The sequence below is a fragment of the Montipora capricornis genome, chromosome 7, assembly GCF_036669925.1.
Source record: "Montipora capricornis isolate CH-2021 chromosome 7, ASM3666992v2, whole genome shotgun sequence".
Classification (NCBI taxonomy): domain Eukaryota; kingdom Metazoa; phylum Cnidaria; class Anthozoa; order Scleractinia; family Acroporidae; genus Montipora; species Montipora capricornis.
In genome coordinates this window covers 21446783-21459282 of record NC_090889.1, presented here as the reverse complement: position 1 = coordinate 21459282, position 12500 = coordinate 21446783, and the positions used below count along the sequence as shown (strand labels likewise).

At 38.2% G+C, this 12500-nt stretch overlaps 2 protein-coding genes across 2 annotated transcripts in view; both read right to left on the bottom strand.

The window, feature by feature from the left end:
- Positions 1-12500, bottom strand: part of LOC138056411 (uncharacterized) — a 98587-nt gene that overhangs the window by 58848 nt on the left and 27239 nt on the right. The window lies entirely within an intron of this gene.
- On the bottom strand, positions 1941-2855 carry LOC138058108 (adenosine receptor A2b-like). The gene has a single exon (XM_068903996.1). It carries the CDS (start codon positions 2853-2855, stop codon positions 1941-1943), a length of 915 nt encoding a protein of 304 aa, XP_068760097.1.

Below are 12500 nucleotides of genomic sequence, written 5' to 3'. Positions count from 1 at the left end.
AAGTGCATACTTCTCTCTCATGAGGTAAAGTACGTGAGTACGAACACATCTCCTAATGTACTAAAAGGCTCAAACTGCTGAGATTCATCGGGATGGACATTTTTTTCAACCAAATAGCTTTGTATCATGGTGTCACGCAAGGTAACAGTTCGGAAATTCAAAATGCTGTATTTTCGAAACGAAAGACGTCACGGAACTCGAAACTTTCAAAAGACCTTGCGATTTTGATTCTAGAATTTGATGACGTCACGGTGTCTGGAATGGGGTCCAGAAAGAGGTCCAGTTGTGGGCACGAGCCTTCCCCTCGGCAGTATTTCTTTAATTTACGTAAACTAGTTTTTACAATAATTAAAATTAATTAAATTTTGAGAAGAATGTAAAAATTTACCTAAATGGGCAATAGATGAGCTTAAAGAAATATTGTGGGCTTCCCAAATTAACTTCATTTTACACTAGAATGATTAAACAAATATTTTTCGACGTTAAAAACTGTGGCTACCTATTAATCATTTTCCAGAAGGAACACGTCTGAAAATTCTGTCATCTTTATCATGAAAACTGCTCGCGTATTAAATTTCATCCCGCGGATGCAAATTAGTCAAGCTCGAATATTACACAACACGATGAATCTCATAAAAACTTTTCCAGCAAAAAAAATTTTTTGAAACCAACAACATATTTGATATTAGAGGCAAAAAAGTCTTCCTATCTCATTGCGTATCCTTTATGTAAAGAATACTAATAAGGCAATTAGATTGTTTTTCTTGTATGCTAATATTCACCTCTCACAATTTGAACCATTGTTTTGAGTCCAGAGGGACACGCTCTTTGTGGAATGTTTTTGAAGCCGTTCAAAAAACTCGCAGAACATGTATTATCGGATCTAAAAACACTCGGCTACGCCTCGCCTGTTTTAAACCCCGATAAAACACTGCTGCTCGTTTTTTAAACATTACATAAAGTATTGTTACTCCAATTTAGCGGCCATTTATGCCGGGGGTCTATAAAAGGGATTTTGTCCTTTGAATCCGTAAGTACGATTACCCCGGCAAGAAAGACTTCATTTAATAATCTTGACTCTGCAAATGCGTTTTGAACTTTGATGCATTTTTTTCTCAGTTTCTACAACCTGTAACGCAAAATGATCAAATCTCACGTTTTATGGAAGCACACAACAGCAGAGTTTGACCATGTTCCTTCTTATTCAGTTAGTGGGCAGTTCGGCTTGTTTGTTAAATTTGATTAAAGTGCTACTGTCACCGTAAAATCAATTCTTACTTTTCCTTGGATTTCAAAACGGCTACTAACTTTAAGATCTTGAGAGAACTGGATCGAGGAGAAAATGACGTTAAAGCTTCAGAATTAATTTTTGGGCTTTCAGACGTATATAATACATATATAATAAGCTGCATTTTAAGCTAGTGAGTAAATGACGTCAATTTTCCCCTGAATCTAACCCTCTGAGGTCCAATCGGTCAGTTGCCACGTGAGTAATGGCGGAGCACGAATACAAAGTAAACAACCTGTGGATAAAATTCAAAGCTCAAAATTTTGCCATTCAGGTGTTAAGCAAACACACTTTCAAAATCTGAAGAAAAAAAGGAAGTACGTTTTTGATCATTGTGGCACTTTAAGCTGGAACAATCTCTGAAACAGTTCAAACAGTTCCAAGAGATTTTCGTTTTCGTTGCCGTCTTAGATCTTACATCTTACAGGTCTCTGCAAAGAAAGATAACGCGGCTGTCTTACCAACTCTTCGGCAATTGCTGAAGTAGATTTAGAAACAGTGCATAGTCACGTGACGCTTGCGTGTAAGGAACGTGCTGTTCCACACCATTCATCCCTGCCAAATCGATGCACGATTGAATGGCATTAACTATGGAATTGTACTGATCATCAGGTATCTATGTTTCTTGAATAAAACATGATATTAGCTGGAGTTAGCAACAGCTCAACTTCCTCAATATTGACTTCACACTTTGACGCATGTGACGATTTTTCCAATAACAAATAAGTGGATTTGTACATGAATTCAGAAAAGCAGCAGTCTCTGCCCAGCTATAATGGTTGTAACTTTTGATGTCTTGTTCTAAAATCTGGTGATAAATTGTAACAAACAAAACTGGAAAGTTTAACAGGAAATAAATTCCAACAATCATGCAAATGGTTTTTGTCCGACTGATTGCTCTCCTGTGTTGGATGCTTTGTGAAACTACGTTGATAGACCTCACTTGGTGTCGGTACCGACGTAAAAATAACATGATTCTTATGTTTGCAATGATGGAAGCCAGAAGGCAGCAAAACCACACAAGCAAATGTGTCCCTCTGGATATTTTATTAATTCCTGCCCATTGTAGGCAAGTTAAGAGGATGTTGAAGACCCAGATGGCGGACACATACTTCAGCACTCTTTGTGATGAAAAAGTCTCATTGTATCTTGTATATAGCCGAACGGCTACAAATCGCTCGTATGAAATGGATGTCAGAGTCATGAAAGAAACTCCACAGCAAATGTAGAACGCATTAGAGTAAGTGACTCTTACAAAGCATGGAACTGAACGAAGCTGGTTTTCCATGAGTCTAAAGGCAATATATCCCGGCTGAACTGAAAGACCAACTAATACATCAGAGAGCGCAAGGCAAGATATAAAAAGATTTGATGGAGTTCGAAGACGCGAGTTGCTTAAAATGGAAACCATTATCAAAAGGTTTGAAACGACAGCAAATGGCGAAGAAACAATATTTATGATGGCTGTTACAAGGTTCACCAAATAACGTTCCGAAACAACATGAAAGGATGGATCAGGAAGATAAAGGAAGCAAGATCTGCCTTCACGTGAGATATTGCTGGCCATACCTTGATTTATCACGCAAGACTGACGAACGTGCAAATAGGGGCTTCGATTATAGCAACGGTTATCAAACAAAGCAACCCAATGAACAAATATCTTGCTGATCCTATCAATCACTCTTCATTACGTTTCAAAGGTAACAAGTTAAAAACATACATTTTAAAGTCCTTTTCTCCTCCCACTTTGAAAACCTCAACTTGGAAAAACACCTGCATCGGTTTAATGTATTTTTGGAGAACGTTCCCGCTATTTAATTCGAAAGTTTTTTCTACTGCTTAAAATAAGAATCCGTTTAAGTTAAGGTTTCTTAAACAATTTGCAGTAAAAACTAACGGTAAAAAGACAAAACGTGTCTAAGGTAAAAGTGAAGATAAACATTTGCATAAGAATAAATATAAAACAAAGAAGTAAATTGGTGTTTCCTCGACTGAGTTACCTAGACAGGTTAACTAATTCCACCATCTCCCGCTTTATTGCAGTCAAAGCTTCTGATCATCCTGTTCTCGAGTTACCAGCTGTTTAACAATGAATACAATGAATTAGATCCTGTTTGCGTTGTTCTTCCATTTAAAGACCAGGCTTAAGTCGATATTGTTCGAGCACAACTCAAAGATCTGAGCCGGAAGATTCCAGTAACCGTCCAGCCCACGTTTGTCAGCCACACGATCAAACAACATCTGAAACTCCGCGAAGTGAACCAACAATCCCTTGTTTATAAATTAAATGTGACCTGTGTCATGCAGGTTATGCTGTTACTTGGCCAACGATATGATTAGCGAAATTGACATTTACCAAATGGCGAGCGGACGAATTCAATGTGTTGCACGTAACCTACACATTTATCTATTAGTGCCGTAGACAAACATCATATTGTGTATCGTTCGTTCTTTTTATTAAGGACTAGAAAGGTCTCCTTAGCTCACATTTCGATTATTTTGATGGCCCCCTTCATTGCTTTGTGTTTTGCCTTATTGGCGATTGTGGCAAAATTGTCATTAATTTTCGCCATATTTGCCAAATTCGCCAACATTGTCTCTTTTTTGCCATTTTTGTTGTTGAGTGCATTTCTGGACATATCTCCAATGATCCTAACAAGAATTTTACCATCTTAAACAATTTGTTGGTTCAACAAAGTGTTGAATGCATGTTGAAGCAAATGTTGAAACTGTTTAAATAGGCCTTAACAGTATTTACAATTTATTCACAAGTTTTCGCAATTATTACGAGACAAATCACAAAAACTATAACAGTTGAAGGACGGAATGTCAAAGAAATACTCCTTGTGTGATTCACATATTTAACAGATGCAATAGTTTCAATTTTATTCTCTCTGAGTTTTTTTCAGGTTATGTAAGTTGCATAAAGACGAGATTTCAACACCGAAACATGAAAAGTGTGACAAGAAGAGGAGAAACACATATCAACTCTGTCCGGACAAAATTAAATAAAAGCCTAGCTTGGTATATCCTCTAGGTAAATTTCACGATTATTACAACTGCATGCTTTGCGTTTATTAACTTGGCTAGGACCTTTGTCACGTTCCTCTTTTAGTTCAATTGCAGCGGAAAGAGCACCAACAAATATGCTCCCCAATGTAATTTTAAAATGTTTTATATATAATTTAACGTCTTTTCACTGAAAGTTTCGCATCTTCCATCATCATAATGGGAAATCTCTACCTTTTTTCTTGTTGTGGTTCTTAACAGTGAAATAGCATTGAGAAAACTTCCACCTGTTCTTATTTGCTTTGTTTTACCCTCGGTTGGGCCTTGTTTATGAAAAAAGCGGAGTTCCGCGCGCACGAATCCCCATGGGTAAGAAAATGAGGTACTATGTGCAAGAAAATTTGGTTTTGGTCTGCGTAATACCTTGTATACCTTGTATGCCAATGTGACCAGTATCACGTGACCATATCGCAGGCTCAAATTTAGAACTCATCGAGGTCTACCCCTGACGGCCTGGTCCGACTTCAACGGGGTTTGAACCCATGACCTCGCGATGCCGGTGCGACGCTGTAGCCAACTGAGCTAAAAATCCTGTAACTGGATTGGTAGGCAGAGCTCTCAAATCTCACGCATTGCGCGTGAGACTCACGCAAACGAATGCAATCTTACGCGTACGCTCTCACGCTGAAACTATTATTTCTCACGGATCTAAAATGTCTATTCTGAAAGATCTTTATTCTTAGCAATGTCTGTCGGCCATTTTTGGAGCTGCTAAATAGAGTAAGATGGCTGGCCTTATGAGTCTGCACAACACAGGGTGTTCAATGGAGAGACATAATAGGATAGTAACGTTTCACATTCAGATCGCAAAAAAAAATACATTTTAGGCAACAATTATTTACAAGCAAGAAGCTACGCTTAAAATAATAACTAGACGCTTCGTGAGCGTTAACTGGGTTCCCTAAGGTAAGTGTTTGTCCTCCTCATTCCCAAACACCCTAACAAATTATCAGTCCAGAAACGAAACGCCATTTATTGCTGCCGCAGTGGGTGAGCCTAGAGCGAACGAACGAGGCAGTTCTCCGATCGGGAGAACCTAATTTTCTTCGAAACTCAAGGGATTGTGGTCAAAGGCGCAAGGAGTTGTGGTTATGCGCAAATGGAGAAGTTAAGAAGCGCGGTATGATACTATGTTTTTCAATTCGCTTCTCGTATCGTTTACACTGTCACGCAACAAGAAAATAAATTTGAAATCGTTAAATGAAAAAGGCCAAGAACTTGGAATGTTGAAGGAAACAAATCTTTTAACTACATCTTCAATTCTCAGGTCTGTGCGGTACACTCCTTGCATACGGCGAGAGCTACTGAAATTTAAACTGACCAATCAGAATTCAGCAAGCGGGATTATCTGGGCTATCCGGTGTCACGCCAATTGTTTACATTCTGATTGGTTAGATATGTGGACATTCGCTCAGTCTTCCCTTGTGACTCTCTTGGGTGTCCTTCTTTGAACTCAGGGAGACAGAAATGACGCATTGTTCTGACAATCAATTTGCCAATCCTCTTTATCCAGTTTATGGATTGGGCTAGCATGTGATTAACAACCAGGATCGCTTTTGAACTTTATTCTGTAGAAGAAGAAGACGTTGCTGAGTGAACATTTTTACGACGAAATCCCTTGGTTTCTTCAGCACTATGATGTCCGATAACTGAGCCGCTCTAACGAGTGTTGGGTCAATCACATTTGGTCGTCTCACCTTAGGAAGTTCTTTCACCCCTTGTTTGTGTCCACCATGATCGAACTTCAGGTGAAGCGCTATGCTGCTTTATGCCAACTTCGATGGCATGTGATGAGCTTGCCTGCTGCCGAATTCGAAAAAATTGTTGTTGTATTTGGACAAGATTGGTGTTATCTGGTTGGAACTTAATAGTGAGGGGAACAATTTTCGTTCATTTGCTGTGCCAAACAACGAACAATCCTGTTGGGTGTTCCACTTGCTTGGCGAGTCTTGCACGACCAACGTCTATCAGATCTAGAGTGGAGTTTTTTTTTCAATAATTACAACTTGCGATCGTTCTGCTAACATCTATACGTAGCATGCAGACCTTTTTTAGTTACTCGAGGATCCTGTTCTGCTGTTTCAAAGGGAGTCTGGCATTCTTGAGCAGTTTGTTCTTCAGTGCTTGTATTTTTTCGTTTGTTCCTGGTGGCGCAAAGTAACTTGGATGATTTGAAAAGACTTGAATCTGTACTTGAATTAGCGATTTATGGCAACAAGTGAATGGTACACAAAATTAGGAGAAACTGTTGGTTGAATAGACAATACTTGTAGACATAATTATCTCCCCAGTTTAAGTACTAAGCTCAACAAGTTGTTTGGCTCCACAAGTTTCATTTTCAGGCCAGGTACCCGAATTCACTCAGGTACTGGTACCTTACCATAGTGTTCTTTGGAAATTGAATAGCTCCTTGAATACTTGGTTGCTTGAGAAGAAACTTGATGTGTTTGTTCTCTACATTGGTGAATGCAGTCACTAACTGTCCATTGTGGATAAACTCCGGACCAACTCTCCTTTCAATTTATTCTTTGTTCTTTGCTGGGCATCAACAATGGTGTCCCTTGTAAAATGTTAGTTTAAAGGATTTGATAGAGTTATTTCCCATTTCATAGGGCACTGTGGTTGCCAGATTGACTTTCAAACTTATCATGGAAACGTAAATCAATACCAGTGAATAGACACTGAAAAGTCAGTCCCTTGACATGTTGATAGAAAATTAATTTAAATGCATATTGAAACATCATTTGAGGAATTGTTTTTTTCATCCCCACTTTATGAACCTAAAATACATTGCTGCAGTTTGTTTATTGCTTGTACATTCAATGTGTTCATCGCATCAAATTATTTAATTTTTAGGTATTGTGTCAGATCTCCATAGAGACACTATCTTTATCTAAAAACTTAACTGGTTGCTTTTTGGAGCCCTTTTGTGGCATATTTAGATAGGCAGGAAATGTTCCACATTTTATGGTAAATAGTTCTGTATAGTTTTAAGGAATATTGCGGCCAAATCTAATTGAATATGAGACATTTTGTGAATTTATAGACCATTAATATTGTTTGCACTTGTTTTAAAAGACTTAGGGTTGGCACTCAAAAGTGTTCCCTTCAATAATCTTATTCTTTAAAGATTGCCTTGGGAGAATTGGATTAAGGCTAGTATTTTCTTCTAGCTTCTTTCCCCAGTGCCCTCTGAGAATGGAGTTGATTTGGTTTTGCCCAATGTTGAAAGATGAAACAATGCCTAAACCAGCTGCAAGGAATACCTCATGGTGCTTTTTTACAAACACGGGCTCGAGGGTGCTCGTAAGCATCTGAGCATTGTTTCGCATGCTAAAGTGTTTTATAAATATTTATTTCTCTAAGAGAGTCTTCTTTTCGTGTCGGTCATTCAAAATTGTTGGAGCTGTTGGAGCTGTTGGATTAAAGAGGCAGAACATTTAATGAGGCCCTCCTTGGGGAGAGGGGTCCTTGTTCCCTTTAAATATTTGCTTGTGTTTCCTTGTTCCCCAAATTACTTTCAAACGTGTTCGCAGCTTTTTTATCCCTAAAATTTAAATATTGGTTTTCTTCCCTTGTTCCCCAAAATATTTTGATACTGTTACTCTGTTCCCCAATTCAAATAAGCCATGTTCTCTTCTTCCCCCAAACCCCTGGGAGTGCCTCTTTGACGTTGATTCTTCTATTGGCCTAATAGTAATTCACTGTAGAATTGCAAGATACAGCAAGTTCTTATTGGGGAGTGAGGGAAAGTTTTGAATACATTTTCGAACAATACAAGAAACAAAATTTGACTGCACCTTCTAGATCTTATCTTTTCGGAAATGAATCAGCTTGTTTGCACCTATCTGGCGACCTGCGGGAGGGCAAGCTCTAGAAGCTCTTCCTTAGCGAGCCTTCCGCTAAAAAAACTTTCCAAGTCTGGCTTTCCGTTGTTAGGGGCCGAGGTTTTTGTGCAAAATTCATCAGCGGCTTCCTTGCAGCTTATAAAGAGAGTTCCTTCGAGTAACGGTCAGTAAAAGGTTTGTAGTGCTTATACAAATTTTTGCAACTTGAAAAAGTATGTTTACACGAAACACATATCAGCTTGACAATTTTTCTTTCCCGATACCCCATTTAAAATTCACGTGAACGCTATTAATAGAGGGCCAGAAAACCATTTAAAACATTTTGTGGCGTTTTTTTGTCAACAAACTTGGGTTGTCGGCGAGCAGAATTCGAACGTAAGCTGTTGTGCTTTGGCTGTTATTTGTGCTTTTTCTAACCATTCTAAGACGAATTCAGGCTGGCATTTTCGAATCAAGTGTAAGAAGACGGCAAAACCATATTGATAATGTATTTAGTTGTACTGACTTCGCGAATAAACACTTTGGTAGCGTCGTTTCGACGCGATGGATAGATCGACAAAAACCGAAATGCCCTGTTTCCGGTGAAAGGGCGAATGATTGACAGGATAGCACGGTTTTGACTGCCGCGCGCCACTGCATGGCGCGGGTTCCGTATGCAAGGCTGTTTCTGGGTTAATTTGTCAAAGCGTTTAACGCAACTTTATAGCGGCCGGTATTGCACGAAAACATCTGGAGTTCACTTTGCAATGAAAGCGCTTACTTCTCACTCATGAGGTAAAGTACGTGAGTACGAACACATCTCCTAATGTACTAAAAGGCTTCAAACTGCTGAGATTCATCGGGATGGACATTTTTTCCAACCAAATAGCGTTGTATTGTGGTGTCAGGCAAGGTGACAATTCGGAAATTCAAAATGCTGTATTTTCGAAACGAAAGACGTCACGGAACTCGAAACTTTCAAAAGACCTTGCAATTTTGATTTTAGAATTTGATGACGTCACGGTGTCTCGAATGGGGTCCAGAAAGAGGCCTCGTTGGGGGCACCAGCCTTCCCCTCTGCAGCATTTCTTCAATTTAGGTAAACTAGTTTTTAGAATAATTAAAACTTTTAAATTTTGTCAAGAACGTAAATATTTACCTAAATGGGCAATAGATGAGCTTAAAGAAATATTGTGGGCTTCCCAAATTAAGTTCATTTTACACTAGAATGACTAAACAAATATTTTCTGACGTTAAAAACTGTGGCTACCTATTAATCATTTGCCAGAAGGAACACGTCTGAAAATTCTGTCATCTTTATCATGAAAACTGCTCGCCGCGTATCAAATTTCATCCCGCGGATGCAAATTAGTTAAGCTCGAATATTACACAACACGATGAATCTCACACAAAACTTTTCCACCGAAAATTTTTTTTGAAACCAACAACATATTTGCTATTAGAGGCAAAAAGTCTTCCTATTTCATTGCGTGAGTGCATTTCTCGCCAGGCCTTCTGTCTTCAGAAGGCCTGACTCGTTGGCAATAAGTAGACGGAAAATCGACTTGTCTGCATAGAGTGCTCGATATCGTTAGATAAAAGCAGAAATAAATGATTTGGTTGAAAAGTTAAAAACAAGACTAGATATTGCATCTCGACAACCCTGTTTCGTGACTTGCCTCACTCATCAGGAGTTTAATACTAAATGTATTTATGCTCTGGCTCGCTTAACCTAACCATTCTAGAACACATTGCTTTTGGCTGAGCTCTGTTTGCTCTGGAGTTAGCTATAAAAATTGAGACCATGATTTGCCATATTTTGGCCACCTTCATGACCGTTTATTATAAAAATCATCACTTTAAATATCCTTGAAAATTTACATAAAGGCTCCCTAAGGACTGCTCAATTACTACGCTGTAGTGATTACACATGGTTCGTGTCTCACCTTTCTGATGATTGAAACAAAGACATATATATATCATATATACTTTGAAATTGCAACGTTTTTGAAAACGGGTGTATATGTTTGTCATATATATATATATATATATATATATGTTTGTGTAGAAAGAGTAAACAGCGAACTTCTTCCGTGGCCAAAACTCTTTAATAAACGTTTCGCCCTTCGGGCTTCCTCAGTATAGAGTGTATAGGGTTAAAAATGCTTGGAATAAAAAATCTCTCTGAGGCTAAGACTTAAATAGGCTAAAAAATTTACAATGCAATCAAATAACAAATAAGAACAATAAAAAATGATGTGAGAAGAAAAAGGTGTAAGACCACTAGGGTATTACATAATAATGTAGAGAAAATGATGTAACAAATTCCCAAGTCAAAGCCTTTGAACAAAGGCGCTTTCTTGCTCACAATGCCATTTTTCGTAACGGGATCCGAAAAAAGGCCTTTGAATGGTTCATAACAAAATCCTAGTCATCAGCACCTGAACTCAAGCATTTGCGTGCTATACTCTCAGCCCCGTAACAAAATCCTTGATTGAGCCTTTGAACAAAAGAATCCCTAAATATATACCAAATAAAAAATAAAAGGAGTACACTTGTGAGTGATGAAAATAAGGTGTTAATTGTATCTTATTCTATTCCTAGAGTGGAATTCTGATCTTTTTATTTAAACCATAAGGTTGAAGGGTGCAAAGTTGTGCACTCCAGAAAGCTTCTCTTGTAAGCAGACGATGGTCGAGGCTATTTTGATCGCTAAAGTTTACCAATTTGTTCAATGATGACGAAAACGAATCCCGACAAAACATTCTTCTTTGTGCTCATGGCCGTTGAGCACAAAGAAGAACACTTGTGAAGTGGCTCATCCACTTTGAAACAAAGAAAACTCATGTTTTGTCGGATTTCGTTTTCGTCATCATTGAACAAAATTGGTAATTTTAGCGATCAAAATAGCCTCGACCATCGTCTGCTTACAAGAGAAGCTTTCTGGAGTGCACAACTTTGCACCCTTCAACCTTATGGTTTAAATAAAAGATCAGAATTCCACTCTAGGAATAGAATAAGATACAATTAACACCTTATTTTCATCACTCTCAAGTGTACTCCTTTTTATTTTTTATTTGGTATATATTTAGGGATTCTTTTGTTCAAAGGCTCAATCAAGGATTTTGTTACGGGGCTGAGAGTATAGCACGCAATGCTTGAGTTCAGGTGCTGATGACTAGGATTTTGTTATGAACCATTCAAAGGCTTTTTTTTTTCGGATCCTGTTACGAAAAATGGCATTGTGAGCTAGAAAGCGCCTTTGTTCAAAGGCTTTGACTTGGGAATTTGTTACATCATTTTTCTCTACATTATTATGTAATACCCTAGTGGTCTTACACCTTTTTCTTCTCACATCATTTTTTATTGTTCTTATTTGTTATTTTGATTGCATTGTAAATTTTTTAGCCTATTTAAGTCTTAGCCTTAGAGAGATTTTTATTCCAAGTATTTTTAGCCCTGTACACTCTATACTGAGGAGCCCGAAGGCGAAACGTTTATTAAAGAGTTTTGGCCACGGAAGAAGTTCGCTGTTTACTCTTTCTACACAAACTACAATTTTCGAGTGCAAGCGTGTAGTATCCTTTGGATCCTTCTTCCAAGCGGCATCACCGTTGGTAATAGTTCATCCCTACAAGCCTGTTTCGTGGTCGCCCACTCATCAGAGGATTTAATGAGAATAAACTTTACCATCGCTTTATATACAATATAGTTTGTCTAGTTTATGCAGTGCGAACTCAGCAAGCATATCTGAACCCTCAAAGACCCACTTTTGCGAATTTGATTGTGAGGAGCTAAGAACTAGAAACCAGACTCTCTCGTCCAGATAAACTACGCCATATTGACTTTTGCTGCTGATGTGAGCATGCGTGTGTTCTACAATGTTGGAAGAGAGTGTTCAAAGGGCTTCAACACCCTTCAACATTTTCGAGAACGAAAGAAAAGTTGAATCGATGTTGAATGAAAGTTTAAACCAATTTAAACTTGATTCAACACGTTTTCAACATTTTTACGCTTTCAACAAGGTTGGACGACCTGTTCAAACGCACCCAACATTTGGTTCAACAAAGTGTTGAAATGCATGTTGAAGCAAATGTTCAAACCGTTTTAACAGGCCTTAACAATATTACAAGTTATTCACAAGTTTTCGCAATTATTACGAGACAAATCACAAAAACTGTAACAGTTGAAGGACGGAAAGTCAAAGAAATACTCGTTGTGTGATTCACATATTTAACAGATGCAATAGTTTCAATTTTATTTTCTCTGAGTTTTTTTCAGGTTATGTAAGTTGCATAAAGACGAGATTTCAACAC